We start from the raw sequence: 20,227 nt of genomic DNA on the forward strand, positions 1-20,227 counted from the left end.
CACCAATTTACCAATCATGATACAACCACACAGCCAATCATTCCACTTGCTGAAACAAAGCCAGCACCCCATCCCCTCCCACCAAGATTTACAGAAAGATGGCAGCTCTGGTCGCATTTTAAGCCTAGCTGACAGCAGCCTGAAGATGGCAAGTGAGATCTTGCCGAAACGTTGCCAAGACAATCTCAATCTTACATGGGAAAAGACCCGAATACAACAAGACCAGCATACCTACACCCGTGAAAATCTACGAATATACACACACACACACACATATTATGGAACAATTATTTGTATCGATTATAAGAGTTCCATTACTAAAAAAAATACCAATATAGCTGTCAAATAAGTATTTACAGTTTGGAATGTGTCTAGTATGCATTTAGCAATGTTGATATTTTCCCATCCAAAATTATTGCCAGTTGAGTACATTACAAAGAAGGTATTCAAAGCAGGCAAATACTTGAACCTTTAAAGTCTTTAACAATGTTTGAGTAGTAATAGCTTACAAGTCTGCATATTTGTTTGCCCTGCTTATTTAGCAATATGTAAATGACCCTTGATTTTATGGATTAAAAAAAATCAAAAAGTTCTGTTAGGCAATTAACGCAACATAAAACAATATTAAAAACAGTAAGATAGAAAAGACTGGGATGCCTGGGGAAATAGAAGGCACGTTTGTTATATCAAATAATGCATAACATTAGATTATGCAGGAAAACTTTCATACTCCTAATAGTCTACAGTAGTGTTTTTCAAAAGTGGCTGGGAATTCTAGGAGTTGAAGTTCACTTATATTAAAGTTCCCACATTTGAAAAACATGAAAGCATTGGATACAGTTTTTAACAGAGCTAACAGTGTTTGCATGCAAAACATGCCGAACCAGAATATAATTCTTATTGAAGCAGCATTGCATGTTTTCTCAAATATGCTGCTACAGCTTTCATTTTAAATTTGATAGAGGTATACTCTAAATGTAATTATTTAAACTATTAAAAATTTAAACTATTGATTTCCATGTATTGTACATATATCTGCATAGTGCCAGTTTGTCTGCATAAAATATTGCACATTTTAGTAGCACTAGATCCTTCCATGCTATGTGTAGCATGTTGGGGAGCAAGGAATGTCTAGCATTTTCAGTCTTGGGCACGTACTTCAGCATCTCCCCATGTTTAGAATTTTTAAGTCTTGGATATATTCATTCTTTTCTCATGGCATAAACATATGTTATCTTGTTAATTATTTAGGAGGTGATCCATTGGAACAGTTTGCTGTAGAAAATATACAGAATGAATGGAAAGTTTATGTCAAAAAGCAATTGGACAGAGAAGAAAAAGATAATTACTTCCTAAATATCACAGCTACTGATGGGATGTTTGCTGCTAATGCAGTGGTAGAAGTGAAAGTCCTTGATTCAAACGACAATAGTCCAGTTTGCGAAAAGGTATTGGTTTGGATTTTTTACATAGATGTTTATTTTTCCTGTTGTCATAGAGACAGCAGCCAGACTGGGTATGCTCCGTCCATTAACCAATTGGACTGAGTCTACACTTATGATGTCATCGGGCCCTTGTGGCTCCTCCCCAGTTTTCAGACTCAGGACTGGCTGTGAGAATTGATCTCTCCTCCAAATTATTTAATTATATCTTTACTTAGTGAATTTTTCCAAAAATTGTTGTTGTTCCTTTAAATTGGTTCCTTAAATAATCCTTTATTTTACAAATTAGAGGGAAATTCGAAACTGATCTCTGGCTGCCTCTCCTCAGCCGTCTGATTGCCTGCGGTCACGAGTTCGCTCAGGAAGCCTGCCTTGCAATCAGATCGCCCAGCTAACGAGCTATGGCTCCACATAGCTATGTTTCCCCGCGGTGCTCCTTGATTCTGGGCACTCAGAGAGATGCGCGACTGACTGTTTCGCGCGCAGCGGTTCCAGGTGAGTCCGGTGGCCATTCTGCAGATCGCATGGCCACACTTAGTATTGGTGGCCATTTTGCTGGTCAGAAAATCCCGCGAAGATAACGGTGGCCATTTTGAGGCTCGGAAAAGCCTCAGAGAAAAAAAGTGCCATTTTGGATGCTTTAAAAAAGGCGCAAACTCTACAGCAGCCGTTTGGAGTGCCCAGCAATGCGGGATCACCCCAGGTGGACCGGATCAGGAGCGCCTGGCCAGCAAACGGATGAGACCGTTGCCTATCTTATTGGGGTGTTGATTTAGGTTTGCGGAAATGGCTGATCCAGCTATGGATACGAATGCAAGATTAGAGGAGGCAGGGCCATCAGGGCAAAGAGCAGCAAGAAGAGGCAAGCCAAAGAGGCCCCTTCCTTAGGAGTAAACCCCAAGGTCTCTAAAGCGACTACCAGGGCAGAAGAGCGCAGGCAGAAGGCCCTTGAGAAAGAATTTCAGAGGGCCCAAAAACAACAACATATTCTAACTGCCCAACCCTCCCTTCCTCCCTCCGAGGATCACCAAGTGGAGTCCCCAGCTCCTATCCAATGACCACATTCTCAGTCCGAGGGAACTTGTCAGGAAGGTGCTACATCTACGCAAGGCATCCCTTCTTCTTCTCTCCCAAATCTTGGGCAAGATGGTACCCTGCTTCGGGATTATCCCGTGGGCCAGGTTTCACAGCAAGAGCCTTAAATGATTCATGCTTCCACATCAAAAGGCCGACAGGAACAGCTCTCATCTCAGGGTCCCCCTTCACAGACAGGTATTACACTCTCTCAAATGGCGGCAGTCCCCGGCGATTTTGCAAGGGACCTTGTTCAGAGAGCCCGGACAGATGCAGGTCTGACAGGATGGGGGGCACACATGCAGGACCTAGTGGCTCAGCGTCAGTGGTCCCTCGACAAGAGCCAAAACAGCATAAATTGGCTAAAATTGTAGCCTGTTCACCTCGCCTTCAGACACTTCCACCACAGAGTTCAGGCCCATCACATATTAGTCCTCACTGACAATACCATGACCAAGGCACATATAAACAGACAGGGGGGAACTCCTTCCTGGTCCCAGGTGCTGGAATCCAACCTGTTGTACCAATGGGTGGAATCTCACCTGTCATCTCTCAGGGCAGAACACATTTCAGAAGTCTCCAACGTCCAAGCAGACTGGCTGAGCCGGACAATGATAGCTCAGGCAGAGTGGACCATCCATCCGAGCCTCTTCCATTGACTGACACTATGGTTCAGCCTCCCAGTCCCAAACCTATTCGCTACGGCAGACAACAATTAGGTACCCAGGTACTACTTGAGGTTCATGGACCCCATGGCAGAAGGAGTAGACACTCTCAGATGCCAGTGGCCCAGGAGTCTCCTGTAAGCATTTCCTCCCCTTCCCCTCATTCAAAGGGTAATTCAAAAAATGCTGGAGCAGGAGGCAGAACTGTTGCTGCTAGCGCCAAATTGGCCACGCAGGCCTTGGTATGCCGACCTAGTGACTCTGTCAATCTCCACCCCATAGCACATCCCACAGTCTCTCCTGTCTCCACACGAAGGGTCAGTTTGTTATCCCGAACCCCAGTGACTGCAGTTAACCACATGGCGATTGAGCGGCAAGCCTTAACAGCCAATAACATCTCTCTCGACGTCATTGCTACTATTCAGGCATCACGCAGAAGCTCTAACCGCATTTATGATGACACGTGGCGGACTTTTGCTTTGTGGTGTTCCAACCAGACTGTTGACCCACTTAGGGCATCTATTCCGCAGATATTGGACTTCCTGCAGATGGAGCTTGATCAGGGACTTACCCCTAACACGCTATGCCAACAGGTGGCCGCTCTGGCCTCTGTTTTGGATGGCCTGGCATCCGAACATCTGCCTTCTCACCCCTTGATCCGGAGATTTCTCCGTGGAGGGTCCAATCTGCGCCCCCCTGCCATACATAGATATCCAACTTGGGACTTGCCTCGTGTCCTAGAGGCTTTGACTTCCGCGCCCTTTGAATCTATGAGATCCACTTCTTTGAAACTGTTGTCCTTTAAAATGCTGTTTTTGGTGGCTGTAACCTCAGCCAGACGTATTTCTGATTTGGCTGCTCTTTCAGTCAGGCATGACTTGTGCGTGTTCCATCTAGACCGAGTTGTCTTAAGACTGGACTCGACATTCATACCGAAGGTCAATAGCTGTTTCCACCGAGGTCAGGAGTTGACCTTACCTGATTTCTGTCTGTCTCCCCATCATGAGAAGGAGCGCAAGTGGCACTCTTGACGTACGTCGTGCCCTCAAGATCTACATCGACTGCACCACCTCGTTCCACCACTCGGAAGCTCTCTTCATCTCCCTTCGCCAGGCCTCTTTGGGTACCAAGGCTTCATCGTCTAGTCTGGGGCGCTGGATAAGAGCCTGTATTAAACTGTCTTATGAACTCCAATCCATACAGGTCCCTGCAAACATTGCAGCTCACTCTATGTGCAGCGCTGCGACATCTGCGGCTTGGTCCACTCAAGCCACCTTGGAAGAAGTCTGCCGGGAGGCCATCTGGGCGTCTCCCATAGTCTTCATACGTCATTACAAGTTGGACAAGTACGTGTCAGCTGACGCGGCTTTTGGGCGCAGGGTGCTACAACAAGTGCTTGTGCCCTATGGACCTTTTTTTTACAATTTCCCACCCTAGTGGACAGCCCAGTCTTTGGTACGTCGCAGTCTGGCTGCTGTCTCTACGATAACAGGAAAATGGGTGTTGGTTCTTACCTGATACACTCATTTACTGGTAGAGTACAGACAACAGACAGTCCCACCCTGGTATGGGTCACGCGAGGGAATTCCTTGTGTGGAGAAGAGAGATTTCCACTTTTTGCTCACAATTCTCACCTGAGTCTACAGTTTTCCTTCATCTGAAACTGGGGAGGAGCCACAAGGGCCCGATGACATCGTAAGTGTAGACTCAGTCCGATTGGTTAATGGATGGAGCATACCCAGTCTGGCTGCTGTCTCTACTCTACCAGAAAATGAGCATATCAGGTAAGAACCAACGCCCATTCTAGCTTGAAAACATCCTGCAATCTAGATAACAAGAATGCTAATGTTCAAACTGAATAATTATTTGGGGCAGAGAAAATTATCAGGTCCCAGAAACATTTTTAGTCAGTATATCTGCTATTAATTTATATTAATAACTTCCAGGAAGTTAATCTGATGATATTCAGGAAACTATTAAAAGACCTATTTATTATCACAGGTTTTAGGACAGAGTGATAAGTAAGCCCTTTTGGGTTAAAGTGGGATGGGGTTTAGTTTATCTATTTGGCATCAGGCTGTTTACAGGATTTTTTTAGATTTTAATTGTAAACTATTCAGAATATTGCAACACATGCATAATACACAGAAAGGAGTAAGAATGTATTATTTAAAAAAAACACTTAATACCGTATTTTAAAACTACAAAGCTTGCTGTTTTTTCTACAGCGATCTTTCCAAGCTGGTGCTGGAAAAAATGTTGAAACTTTCTATAATTCTTGACAGTCTTTATTATTATTTGAATATTATAGGACATATAGAAAAGGGCCAGATGAAGGAAAGCTGAAGAGTTTTAATATAGATATGGCTATTTTTTTTATGTGGAAACCGTTCGTTAGCGGTTATCATCCAGTCTGCAAGACAGGTAGTAACATAGGACTTGGGGCTGAAAGGGTCAGTGTTAGGATGTTTCCCTTTTTATTTTTTCACTTTTATGGGGACTGGTGAATCACAACAACAGTGTGGAATTCTAGAAAGTAGAACATGTAAGAGTAACTTTTGAATATTTTTATACTTTGTTCTCTCACATTTTCAAACCTAGTAATATCTGATCTTAATAATGCCATGTCTCTGGTCCACACCTTAAATCCTTAATGTATTTTTACTCACAATTGCTTTTAGGCCTGGTATACAGATACTGTTCCAGAAGATTCTCCTCCAGGAAAATTCATCATGCAAGTCATGGCCACAGATGCAGATATTCGTTCCAATGCAGAAATAACGTATTCATTATCTGGTACTGGAGCAGAAGAATTCAGACTCAGTCCAGACACAGGTAGGATTTAGAGGTTATAAAGTTTTGTTGAAACTGTTCATAGGTGTTTGCATAGTTGGTTTTCTTCTGATTTAGGCAAGAGAAGGACACCATGAACAAGCTCCTCATTAGTTTGGCAGGAGAACAGTTATTGAGCATGATTCTTCTACCAATTTGTAACCACCAAAGATTGTCTAATGTTGACGTTCTAGGAATGGAACAATGAGTAGAATCACTTACCCGTTCTCCCAAATAGCTTTAGTTTGAGTCTGACAATTTGTAAGACTACTGTAGCTGAAATCATGAATATAAAATCTACCTAGCAGAAAAGCCAAACAAAGCAAACATGTATTTTTCCCCCTTGCCAACAATTAAGTGATTTAAGGTGTTGCTGACTGTTCACATTCCCATGCCCCACCTTAGATCTTGCACTCTCAATACTAATGGGCTTACTCTGTAATTAGTCAGTATAAGATTGTATTTTGATTAGTTTAACATGAATCGTTTATATCATTTTATATTTCTGAATTATTTTAGCTCTTGGTGTTTTAAATTATTTTTATTCCAGAATTATGGTTGGTTGGATGTATTTGATTTGCAAGCTGCAATGTATTCATTATTTATTATGCTGTTCCAGAGATAAATTAGAGGAGGGAAATAATTATTTAGTATAAAGGAAGAAGTGTTGCTATGTTGTAGAATCAATCTAGTTATCCAAAGGAAATCCTTTACCAAACTTTTAGTCTGTTTTTTAATCAGGCAAGTGGATGGAGATGATACTTCACTTTTTATTATACACTTGCATTTTCCAAAAAAAAAAAAACCCTTATGACAAAAGATTTTATCCGGGCCTTAAGTAATTCTTAGCTGGTTAGCAATTGAAAGCAAAGCGCAGATAAATGGATAGGTTTTTCAATGGACGAAAGTTAAAAAGTAGAGTTCTGCAAAGATTTTGTTCGTTTTTCTGCTTCTTAAAAGTTTTTAATGTTTTGACAGTTAGTAAGCAATGAGAGCCACTTTGTGAATGGTTCTAAACTATTTTGTATAGTAATAACCACGTGTCATTTTGAAGAGATTCAGAGGATCTCTCTAATCTGGTGTATCAAATTATAAATGCAGTTCTTAACATCGTATGGTTCCTTTATTTTCATTGTAGGTGAACTGAAAACATTAGCAACACTTGATCGTGAGCAAAAATCTATATATTCCCTTATGGTGAAGGCTTCAGATGCCGGAGGAAGATTTTGCCAGTCTAATATTATTCTGAATATAGAAGATACGAATGATAACCGTCCAGAGTTTACAGCAGAAACCTATTCCATCACAGTGTTTGAAAACACTGAATTGAACGCTTTGCTGACAAGAGTTCATGCTACTGATGCAGATGCAGGTATTAGTTATAGAATATGTATTTCTAAAACAAACTTCTACTATTTACGCATTTGTTTGTTAACTCTATATTTCATAAGTCTTACTTTTTATAATACAAACCCTAACATGGAGATGTGGCTGAGCATAATCTTATCACAATTCACAGCTCCTGTTCAGGGATTGGTATTAGCTACTGCTCAGCGGTGGGTACCGGATCCCATTGCAACCGCTACGGTTGCAACGGGGCCCAGCGTCCTCCACATGAATGCATGCGGTGTGCGTGCATATGTGCATGGCACGCGCATGCGTCTTATCTTCCCAGCGACGCCTCCGCAAGCCTCCAATATGCTCCAGCTGCTCAGCAGTGCGCAGGCGCTGTACACACCGTGCATGGAAGCTCCGAAGGCTTTAAAGACAGGTAAGGAGCGCAGGTGGGCGGGTCCTCCGGAACACTCTACCAGAATGGTACCCAGTGCTCCGGACAGGCTCTGGTACGCCCGTACTGGGGCGTACCGCCTGCAACCCATCCTGCTACTGCTTCCAGCTGGCAGCCAGTGCCTATCTAATTGTGAAGTCTTTCTTACTTTAGATCAGGGATGTCAAACTCAAGGCCTGGGGGCTGGATCTAGCCCACAGGGTACTTAGACCTGATCCACGGGGCCACCCTGGAAACAGTGAAAGACCAGGGCGGGGTGCTTCTGCCAGTGAAAATGGATTCCCAAGCTCCATTTTTGCTGGCAGAAGACTTGGGCCTCCACAGACATGCTGGCAAAGCATTTGGGCCCCTGACACGAGTGACGTTGAGCTGGCCATGCCCACCCTGGCTACACCTATTCCGGCCCTCAGAGGTCAAATACAACCCTGATGAAACCCTCAATGAAATCGAGTTTGACACCCCTACTTTAGATCAAGCTTTGTTACCCAGCATCTTCTGGGCTATGGAAAAACTGCTTAGAAGACAAAAGGTATAATCATTACAAGAATATAAATACAGGTTTTGTGGTTATGGATAATAGCATGTAATTTAACTAGAGGCATGGGTAATCAATCCATTTAGACTAAATTCTGTGGATCAATATGGATATATTGAACTTATGTATGCATTTTGAAAAAAATAGGGTAAGTTGTGTAAACATTTGTACCGTTTGTCATTTGACACTAGCAGAAAGCTATATAGTAAAATTTGGAAGTGACAATTGTCATTGTTTTCTGCATTAATCAAAGAAATTCACTTGAAAATACTGTTTAGAACCTTAATTTGCTATTTCTTCTTTAATTGTAGGTTTAAATCAGAAGATTCATTATTCTCTGCTAACACATGCAGATGGGCAGTTTTCTATTGACGAATTCTCTGGGATTCTTAAGTTAGAAAAGCCCTTAGACCGTGAGTTACAAGCAGTATATCATTTAATATTGAAAGCTGAAGATGAAGGATCACCAAGGAAACTCTCTTCTACTGCTACACTGGTGGTTTCTGTTCTGGATATAAATGACAATCCTCCTGTCTTTGAATATAAAGAATACAGTGCAACTATCTCAGAAGATGCAATAGTTGGAATGGAAATTCTTCAGGTCTATGCTGCTAGTCGGGATATTGAAGCCAATGCGGAAATCACCTATTCCATAGTGAGTGGAAATGAACATGGAAGATTCAGTATTGATTCAAAAACAGGTACTTGTTCTTATAACTATTAAAAAATAAAGAAAAATTACTAGCATTCACATTGCATAAGGTAAAGGTTCCCCTTGCACATATGCGGTGGCGAACCTTTTTTGGCTCGCGTGCCATAAGTGGGGGGAGCGCAGGGGGGTAGTGTGCAGGAGTGCCACACCCATAATGCAATGCGTGACACCCCCCCCAGTGCGCATGTGCGCACTACAGGCTCTTCCACCCCCATTTTTTGCATGCTTTTTTTTGCCCTCCCCAGGCTCCAAAGGCTTTATAGGAGCCTGGGGAGGGCGAAAACAGCCACCCCTGCCCTTCCAGAAGCCCTCCGGAGGCTTGAGGGACCTTCAGGACGCTTTTCTGAAGCCTCCGGAGCAGTCAAAATGAACCTCTGAGCAAACCAGAAGTGACTTCTGGTTTGCTTGGAGGGTCGTTTTGAGCGCTCCGAAGACTTGAGGGACCTTCAGGATGCTTCCCTGAAGCCTCCGGAGCATTTTAAACACTTGTATAATGTGTTGTGTTAACACAATATCTTATTTTATTTAACGAGATAGAAAAATTAAGGGTAAAAGTCCTGGGCAAATTATCGGGCCTAAATTATTTGCTTCTCCTGTGCGCTGCTTGGGGAATCCAAGCATGGGTTAACTTTGTCCATTAGCCTAGAGACTGAGTTATGCAAATTAGATGACCACGCCTCCTCTGCCTGGAATATCCAGTTTTTTAACTCAGTCCAGCCTGAAGAGACGCAATTCTAATCTTCTCTAGACTAATCGACAAAGTAAGTTAAAAGATTTGGATTCCTCTAAGCCTGGATTTACTACGACCTTGGAAATGAATAGAGGAGCTCATTTAACAGCTCAGCCGAGACGCTGATCTCCGGCAAAGCTTGCACAGCAGGAGGTTGCTGTTTACTCCTTCGGCTGTAACAGAGGCTGGTTCGCCGCCTTTTTTAGCCGCTTTGCTGCGCTCAGGGGCTGGTTCGCCGCCCCGTTCCGCGCCTTTAAGGGAGCGATTCACTTTGCGAAGTGCGATCTTTCTCCCAGCCCGATGCAATCGGTTTCTGCCTAATTTCGCTGCTCTCCGCTGCTGTTTGCACAGAGCTGCAGTCAAGCCGCATTTTAAAAGTCCCGCCTGAATGGCGGGCGCCATTTTGGATTGATTTCTTTGCGCGCTTTTGCATGGGGGAAGGAAGGCGGGGCCTCCTTTCCCTCCTAATTAGCGACGCTGCGTCAACGGCTCTCTCCCACGTTTCTCACTTGCCTGGTTCGCTCGGCTAGAGATAGTTCGTTGCAGCTGCTTCTCAGTGTTACTGCTTGCCTTCGTTAAAGGTGTTTTGTGAGGAGATTGAGCTTTTTCGCTTTCATTCGCATTTAGTATGGCAGAATCCACTAATTCTGGAGGTATTGTAAACACCACCAATGTGGCCCGCTCTGAATCCGAGGCTGATGTTCCCCCCAGGGTGGGTAGGGCCGCAACCAGGGCCTCCACCCATGCTTCCCGGGCCTCCTCTGCAGCCCCGGACAGGGTCCAAAGGCGCAGGGACAGAACCAGGGCACCATCTAGACCCCCCAGGGCGGCCAATCCCTCGCCTCCGGTGCTGACTCCTCAGGGCTCCACACCGCATTCCCCCCCTGCTTCTCCTGGCAATCGAGGCTGGTCTCCAGACCTCGCCTTACCACAGGCCCCATCTGCCGAGGAGGGAGGCTTAGAGGGCCAGTCTTTCCCGGTTTTGCCAGCACAGGGCGTGGTTTCGGCCCAGCCCAGGGCTGGGCCTTCTGCAACCTTCACACCCACGGCTGCAGGCCTCAGGCCTCCGGAGGGACAGGAAATGGGCCTTCACCCAGAATTTTATCAAATGATATCTGATGCCATCTCGAGGGGGGTGGATGCAGAGTTACAGCGTAGATCCAACACCCCCAGGACCTTGTTAGCGCCTAGGGAGGCTTCCACTTCCCAGGCCCAGCCCTCCTCACCTTTTCCCTCTGAATATAGTGAGGAATCGGCCTTGATGGAGGCAGGGGAGGTGTTAGATATTGAATTATCCGATGATGAGGGCATTCCAGTGGACCAACCCTCCTCAGGCTTATTTCGCCCAACCTTATTTAAGTCTTTATTATATAAGGCCAAGGCTACTACTAACATGGGCGGTTCCACCACCCAGGATAGCACCGCTGTGGGATTGGATGCCACGGAGCTCCTGTTTGCAGAGCAGGTTTCAGAACAGGAAGCTATTCCCTTTCCCAAGCTCTTTAGCGACGTTATTCAGAAACAGTGGGCGCAGCCCACTGCTGTGGCCCCCCCCCTAGCAATGGGGACAAAAAATTATACATCTCCACTCCGGAATTGGAAAAGATTCTCCAATTTCCTTCTGTGGATGCTCCCATTGCGGCCCTGGCCTCCCCCGCACTTATTCCTTCGGAGATTTCTGAGGGATTGAAGGCTGAGGACCGCAAGGCCGAAATGGTCATACGTAAGACACATCAAGCAGCGGCCTGGGCCTTACGTGCCGCCTCTGCGGCGTCCTTCTTTAATCATACGTCTTTGGTCTGGCTCAGGCAACTACAAGCTAGGCTTGCCCCTGATGACATGAGACTTCACCAGGATGTCACAAAATTGATGGCGGCTCTGGAATATTCTGCGGATGCCACTCTTAACGCGGCCAAGTTCGCTTCCCGAGCCATAGTTTCTAATGTAGCCTCTCGTCGCCTTTGGCAGGCAGACGTTCGTTCTAAATGGCGTTTAGCTTCCACGCCCTTCAAGGGTGAGGCCCTGTTTGGTTCCGTTCTTGATCCTATTCTTATCGAGACTAGGGACAAACGTAAAGTCCTTCCTTCTGCCACCAGACGCAATGATAGGAGACAGCAACCATATAATAGACGCCAGAACTTCAGGGCTGGGGACTCGGGATTCACCACCACTCCTTACGTTCCCCAATATAACCGAGGCAATCAAGCTCAGGATAGGGGCCAGGACCGCTTCGATTCTAGGGATAGGAGTCGCCAGCAGTCCCAACCACAGGCTCAGTCTAGGCGGCCCTTTCGAGGGGGCGGTAACTGGTCCTTTCTCAGGTACCGGTGACTCCCAGGGGGAGGGGGCCATAGGCGCTCGGCTTCTGGCCTACGCTCATCAATGGGCGGAGACCACATCCGACGCCTGGGCCCTTCAAGTAGTGAGGCAGGGCCTCACTCTGGAGTTTCTGTCCCTCCCACCAAGACGCTTCATCCGTTGTCCGGTACCCAGGTGCCAAGAAAAAAGGCGCCTAATGAACGAAGAGATTCAACACCTCCTGTCCATCGAGGCTATAGAGCAGGTTCCAAAAGGGCAGGAGGGGCTAGGGTTTTATTCAATATTGTTCCTAGTTCCCAAAAGCTCAGGAGGATGGCGGGCCATCCTGGATTTAAAGCGGCTCAATCTCTTCATAAAATATCAAAAATTCAAGATGCAGTCTCTCAGAAGCATCTTAGCATCCATACGCCGCGGCGACCTGATGACATCGGTCGACATAAAGGAAGCATACCTCCATGTTCCGATACATCAGGCCCACAGGAGGTTTCTCCGCTTCCACTATGCAGGCCGTCATTTCCAATATCGGGCCCTGCCTTTTGGCCTATCATCGGCCCCTCGCACGTTTACCAAGCTCCTCGCAGTTGTGGCAGCTTCGCTTCGCACAGTGCCCATCCGGGTCAACTGTTACCTGGACGACATCCTGCTCCTGTCCTCAACGCGGGCCCAGGCGGTAAGGGACTTGGAAGTCACAATGGACACCCTGCGCCGCCACGGTTTCGTCCTGAACCTCACCAAGAGCCACTTACGACCAACCACGTCGTTGCTCCACCTGGGCACGATCATCAACTCCGGGATGTGCGAAGTGTTCCTGTCCCAGGACAGACGGCAGAGCATCTGCGCGCTGGTGAGTCGGATATCATCTCAAAGACTCATCCCCTTGGCCACTCTTTCCCAGTTACTCGGAAAGATGATACCGTGCATCGATGTGGTTCCTTGGGCCCGATTCCACTCTCGCCCTCTCCAGTGGTTCCTGCTACCCTTCCAGAGAGCTCACACAAGCCACACCCAGATCAAGGTGCGTCTACCACCCAAGCCACTCCGATCCCTCCGGTGGTGGGCTTCTTCCAAACTCCTCAGGGGGAGCCCGTTCAAGGAGCCGGATCGCATCCAGGTGACAACAGATGCCAGTCTGTATGGGTGGGGAGCCCATGTACTGGATCGGGTAGCACAGGGCCGATGGTCCAGCCAGGAAATCAACAACAGCATCAACTGGCTGGAACTCCGAGCCATCCGGTTGGCCCTTCTGGAGTTCAGGGACATTGTGTCACACAACCACATTCTAGTTCTGACGGACAATGTAGCCTCCAAGGCCCACGTGAATCGTCAAGGGGGCACCCGTTCCAAGGCCCTGATGCTGGAGGCGGAGAAGTTACATCACTGGGCGGAAGCCAGACTGCTGTCATTGAAGGCGGAGCACATTTCAGGCGACTCCAACACGCAGGCGGATTGGTTGAGCCGAGCGACGGTCGACCAAGCGGAGTGGCAGCTCCATCCCTCTTTCGGGAGCTAACTCACCGGTTTGGCACACCGCAGGTGGATCTTTTTGCCCAGCCTTGCAATGCTCAGACAGCCAGATATTACACCCGGTTCCGAACTCAGGGGGCGGAGGGCACGGATGCTCTACGCAGCCCCTGGCCGCCCGGCCTACTGTACGCTTTTCCGCCACTGCCGATTCTCCCTCTGGTCATCCAGAAAATACTTTCGGAACAGGCGGAGGTTCTCCTAGTGGCGCCAATGTGGCCTCGACGTCCCTGGTACGCCGACCTTGTCCACCTGTCCATCAGCCGCCCTTGGCGCATCCCGGACAACCAGATCCAGCTCAACCAGGGGGCTCTCATTCATCCGAATCCTCAGCTCTTGCAGTTAGCTGTGTGGCACGTGAGCGGGCTAAGCTGACCAGTCTTCATTTCTCCAGCGCTGTCATTGACACCATTCAGGCGGCCCGCAGGCCTTCCACTACTCGTATTTACGAAGCCACGTGGCAGGCTTTCTGCAGGTGGTGCCATCGCAATACCATTGTTCCGACCAGAGCATCAGTTCCCCAGGTCCTCGATTTTCTACAATCGGGCCTAGAGAAGGGATTGGCACCGAACACTCTACGCCGTCAGGTCGCCGCTCTGTCCACAGTCCTTAGTGGCGGTCGGGCCCGGTCGCTGACTCAACACGCGTGGGTCAAGGCTTTTCTGAAGGGCGCCTCCAACATCCGGCCTCCAACTGTCCACCGTTATCCTACCTGGGATCTTCCGTTGGTACTCAGGGTGCTTACATCTTCGCCTTTTGAGCCTATCCGCTCCATCAGCTTGCGACTACTTACGCTCAAAACAGCATTCCTGGTGGCCATTACTTCTGCCCGGAGAGTTTCGGAACTGGCCGCTCTCTCAGTTCGGTCTGATCTTTGCATCTTCCATTCCAACAGAGTGGTTCTCCGTTTGGATCCATCTTTCCTGCCCAAAGTCAATACCTTGTTTCACAGGGCGCAGGAGCTTGTCCTCCCAGACTTTTGCCCGCATCCTTCTCATCCGCAGGAGCGACAGTGGCATCATCTGGACGTTCGGAGGACCCTTCGTCGCTATGTGAAGCGCACGGCTGCATTCCGCAGGACAGAGGCACTCTTCGTCTCATTCCAGCCTTCTTCCATGGGGCAGAAAGTTTCCCCCAATACCATCGGACGTTGGTTGAAAGCCTGCATCGCACTAGCTTATGACTCTCAATCCCGGCCGGTTCCCAGACGCATTACTCCTCACTCCACCAGGACCGCGGCGACAACAGCGGCCTGGTCCACTCAGGCTTCGGTTGAGGATATTTGCAGAGCAGCCACTTGGGCGTCGCCGTCCCCATTCATTCGGCACTACAAAGTGGACTCTTACGCTTCGGCTGAAGCATCCTTTGGGCGGCGTGTGCTACAACAGGTTCTCGCCTCCTCTGCGGGTCCTGACCAGCCTACTTCCCGCCCTTAGGTCAACTGCTCTGGCATGTCCCATGCTTGGATTCCCCAAGCAGCGCACAGGAGAACGACCGTTGACTTACCTGAACGGTCCTTCTATGTGCGCTGTGAGGGGAATCCAATCCCGCTCGATGATTGGGCTGGTCCGGGTCTTCTTCTCGTGACTCTTGACTTTTGATCTTCGTATTCTGGACGTGACTTATATTGGACGTGACTTATGATACCTTTCGACTGCCGTCGTGACTGACTTTGACTTACCTCTCCAACGGCTGTCCTTCGTGCAAAACTGAATATTCCAGGCAGAGGAGGCGTGGTCATCTAATTTGCATAACTCAGTCTCTAGGCTAATGGACAAAGTTAACCCATGCTTGGATTCCCCTCGCAGCGCACATAGAAGGACCCTTCAGGTAAGTCAACGGTCATTTTTTAAATGCTTTTTTCTGACATCCTCTCAAAATGATGATTCAGTTTTATGTGATGCAGTGCTGTCACATTCCTTTTCAAAATAATGCAGGTCCAGAATCATCTAATTTAGTGGGGGGGTGGGGGGGTGGGAATGATACACACTCACTTTAGGTTATATTATTTCAGTGATTTTCAATCATACGCTGGTTATGTATGATTGACTCAGAGGTAGATCGGTTCAGGCGAATAGGTAGTAACTCGACCAGACACGTGACTGTACCAATTCTATCCTTGGCAGCGCCATCTTGATTTTCTGCACATGCGCAGAACAATCTTCATTGAAAAAATGTATTTCCCCCCCTTTTTTAATGTTATGCGCATGCACAGACCTTTTTAAGCGCAAATGCGCATGTGCAAAAATTTTGGGACTCCAAACCAGTAGTAATGCTGGCAGGAACCTGACCCCGGATTGACTGGATGAGTGAAAATCTCTACAGACATTTTAGCTATACAGTTTGGGATCAATACCCTTTGAATGGTGTGGGAGTAGGTAATGGATTTCCAGAGAAAAATTGCAGACCACAGGAACCATTAGCACTACTCAGGTGACCCTGAGGACACAGAGAAACTTCCAAGTGCTTCAAAAATCCTCTAAAAAGATCTGAAAACCGGCTCTCTGCAAGGAATATAAATCCTTCAATTCCCCACTATCCTGTCAGAGTTGAAGAAGCTTCTTGGATGAGAAGCGAAACATCTTCAAGGGAAAAAAAAGAGGTCCACTAACCTCGAGAAAAAGCACCGTTGGGGCAGCCATGACTTGGATGATTGAAAATCTCTACAGAGTTTTACTGACTAACGGCGATCATGAGAAATGCTGCAAAGACTGTAAATAGTTGTTAATTAGCCATAAAGCTATTCATTTATATAACCCAAGCAAAAAATACAAGCTCTTTTGATGTCCTTCATAATTTTTTAAAGTGAAGGAGTCATGAGACAAGAAAAACTTTTAAGAAATACTCCTCTAATTTTTCTAGAATAGCCCAGTTTCCCTTGCCCCCCCCCCCCCCCCCACTCCTAGCCAGGCCACCAAGCCGCAAAGGTTGGGGACAAAAAAGAAAAAAAAATCATAAACTAAACAAGTGAATAAGACCAATTGCTTGAAAATCTCTTTTTGTCTATGTACGTGAATAAAAGTTCAAATATAGAAACACACATAAATGCACACTTTTTAAAAAAAACCAATCAGGCATTACTATATTGTTCCAGCCTTATATAATTATTCTGTGGGCTACATCCAAAGCTTGAAAAATCTACTGTAGTACTTGATAAGTTGATAAATTCTATTTATACCAATCAAATGGTTAGGAAACAGAAAAAAAATATCATTGTAGTCATATTAATAGGCTGGTGAATAACTTCAAAATATATTCAAGAAGCCACAACTTCCAAGTTATATTTCCAACAATAAGAGAATCGTAACCAACTTCTTTGAAGTGTGAAATAAGGTCTTACGTTAGAGTAATTTCATTTTAAATTAACAAAAGATTACCTCAAAGCTTTCAAGCAACCTTTCATTTGTTTAAAAAGATGAGCATGTACCCAATCAACACCAATTTATATCCAGCTCAGTAATGCCAGCACCACAACACGTAGACAATACAATTACACAAATGTTGCTATTATATGCTTACATTCTGATATCTTCCAAGTCCATAAGTTGAAACATTTTGTGGCAGTTTTGTCACAATTGTTCCCTTGGACTTAACTGTGTTACTTTTATGCACACCTTATATTTAGAGATTAACAATAGATTTGATTGCAAGGAGCGAAAGATCCAAATCCTGTTAGTCAGTCTGTAAGAATTCACAGAGGTAACAGTTTTGAGGAATTGCAAATCAACAACTTCCAAAGGATTATCGTTGATTGCACACCCTTAACATTTATTCATCACTGATTGATAGCTTTTTAGCAGAGATCCATCATAGAAATAATACTATTGGATATATTATGAACATGATCAGCCATAAAAGCATGGATTATTTTCCAGAGAGGTTATTTTCATCTCTTTCTCATGATACAAAACAGAGACATTTTAAAGCTCCAGTTACTAAACCTGAAATAATTTATGAAGCAATTTGAAATTTATCATTGTCATTTTACTTGCTGTAACTATTAGTGTCACTTTCTTTTTTTCTAGGTGGAATTTTTATTATTGGAAGCCTGGATTATGAAATTTCCTCTGAGCATTTCCTGATGGTAGAAGCCACTGATGGAGGAACACCTTCACTAAGTGATGTTGTAACAGTGAATATAAACATAACTGATATCAATGATAATACTCCAGTATTCAGTCAAGACATTTATACAGCAGTAATCAGTGAAGACGCTGAAATTGAACAGTCAATCATCACAGTATGTCCTTCCATTCCTAGCTTCCCTAAGATAGTCCTGCATGACTCTTGCATTTTAGAAAAACAAAAATTAGGATTAAACAGCATTGCATGAAAGAATAATACTGTTCTATATTTGCTGATTTTTCTGAAGTATTATTTTAAGAGCCACAGTGGCGCAGTGCAGGCTACTTCTGCTGATCACCAGCAGTTCGATTCTCACTGGCTCAAGGTTGACTTAGCCTTCCATCCTTTTCCAAGGTTGGTAAAATGAGGAGCCAGATTTTTAGGGGCAATATGCTGACTCTGTAAACTGCTTATACAGGGCTGTAAAGCACTGGAAAGCGGTATATAAGTCAAAATGCCATTGCTATTAAACAGAGATTATAGATTGATATATTGCCCTGAATATTGATTCTGCAATATGATTTAATTTATAATTAAGGATAGATAGGTTAAGATAAGAGTTATGAATCTCGAAAATGTTTATCTGAAAAGTTAAACAATTTGAAAGAAAATCACTGTCTACTTAGTTTGGTTTTAATTCAGAAATGTGTCTCTTTTAGATTCTGGCAGCTGATGCTGATGGGCCTTTGAACAACCACATTCGATACTCTATTATAGATGGCAACCAAGGAAATCCATTCACAATTGATCCCACCTTGGGGGAAATTAAAGTGGCTAAACTTCTCGACAGAGAGAAAGTAGGGTCATATTTAAGATTATGTTTGTAATGGTTTTAACTGTATTTCTAGATATTATCCATTAGTTAAAGAAAAAAAATATTGAATATTGAAACTTTCACAATAAGATTTTGGAATTACAACGGACAAACAGTTTCAAGTGGAGAAATAAATCCTATTTTGTTTTTTACAAGACATAACAAACATAAGCAATTTTATGATTTCAGGTAGACAGAAGATATACAGGTGTATGGAATGATGCAAAATCTTATAACAAAAAACTGAAGGAAACTTTAAGAGCGGAATTAGAAAAAATCCACAATATCAGTATTAAAATCTGCTTCTATGTATAGACTATGTCCAAGAGATGTTATTGAAGAAATGACAAATGTAGAACAAATTTTCTCTGACAAGATAGAAAAGTAGATTTACAACTGAGAGGCCAAGAATAAGACTTAGAAAATGATATTTCACTGGATCTACAAAAGGAATTGGCTGGTGTTTTAAAATTTAAAAAGGAAGTACCAATGAAAAACCTAGGCAAGGTCCTGGATCTTTTTTTTTCAATTGGATTTGCAAAACAGGCTTCTTAAAGCCTCAAAGAATCTCAATTTTGTTCTAAATGGAACAAAGAAGAAATGAAAAGAAATCAAATTCTATAACAATATATGAATGTGCTAAAATGTAGCAAGTATTGTGAGTCCAATTGGCAAAGCTCAGATTGGTTGGAAACATGCTGAAGAGGCCTTCATCCTGCAGTGGATAGACAATGGCTAGAAATGTTCAGAAACCAATCCACAAGCTTGGAAAATGAACTTTTACCCTCAACCTATTTTATTATTTTCATTAAAATCTAATACAAACAGACTTAAAGCAAGTAAAGGGAATAGAAAGGAATAAAAGGCACAAGGAAAAAGAAAAAGCATATAATAGAGAAAATAAATATACATATAATATAAAGAAGTGACTTCAACTTTTATCACAACACATATGAAAAAATTTAGGGATTCTTAAACCTAAATTCATCACTTCATTCCATATCCCATCTCTTATCTCTAAAAAAACAAAACAAATACCCATAAAAATCATCTTTTCAATTCGGGTGCCAGCAGAAAATCCATACAAGATTGCCAGAAGTAACAATGTATCTTGTTATTTTATCTTCATCAAATAACTCAGCTTTATATTCCTTCTTCCTTTAACTTCTAACGGTTTTAATTTTTAGTGCATCATCATTTCATTACCAGGCTAGGAAATATTTTCAGCAGAGTTTAGGGGATGTTAGTGTTCTTCTGTTTATAAGGGTTTCAAGTGATAAGGAGATTACATCAAACCAGAGTCATTGGCAGGTGAATTGCTGGTGGGGTGGGTGAAGAGTTGTATTTGTTGGTGCTGTCTCTGGTTGGCTGTCCAGTTGATTTGGATTCCGAAGGATTCGTAGAGTGGTTGTAAGTATATGTATCTGTTGATAGAATTGCTTGTGGAGTGCCAGGCTTTGATGAACTCACAAGTGTGGCAGGTCGTAGCATGACTGATGATTTTGTGTTACTCCAATCAAGCTTTGGGCTATTGCTATTCCTAGCATTCTGGCTCTCATTTCTGGCACCTCATTTGTTTATGGTAAGGTTAGTTTTTGCAAGTTGATTGGCTATGTGATGTGTTGTGGTTTGAGTGCTGTGTGTCAGAATAGGGATTCACCAACACCAG

General features: G+C 44.6%; 1 protein-coding gene across 8 annotated transcripts in view; it reads left to right on the top strand.

Moving 5' to 3' along the window:
• FAT1 (FAT atypical cadherin 1) overlaps positions 1 to 20,227 on the top strand; it is a 489,274-nt gene that overhangs the window by 98,692 nt on the left and 370,355 nt on the right. For all 8 annotated transcript variants that reach the window (XR_014175910.1, XM_081959700.1, XM_081959694.1 and 5 more), the window contains exons 11-16: positions 1,252 to 1,448; positions 5,863 to 6,016; positions 7,152 to 7,385; positions 8,649 to 9,038; positions 17,645 to 17,859; positions 18,404 to 18,541. Coding sequence is in view for 7 of the 8 variants with exons in the window: in XM_081959700.1 (XP_081815826.1) it covers positions 1,252 to 1,448; positions 5,863 to 6,016; positions 7,152 to 7,385; positions 8,649 to 9,038; positions 17,645 to 17,859; positions 18,404 to 18,541 (1,328 nt within the window). In the remaining variant the exon portion in view is untranslated. The remainder of the gene's footprint in view (positions 1 to 1,251; positions 1,449 to 5,862; positions 6,017 to 7,151; positions 7,386 to 8,648; positions 9,039 to 17,644; positions 17,860 to 18,403; positions 18,542 to 20,227) is intronic.

The sequence above is a fragment of the Natrix helvetica genome (assembly GCF_964273705.1).
Source record: "Natrix helvetica genome assembly, chromosome: 7".
Taxonomy (NCBI): Eukaryota; Metazoa; Chordata; class Lepidosauria; order Squamata; family Natricidae; genus Natrix; species Natrix helvetica.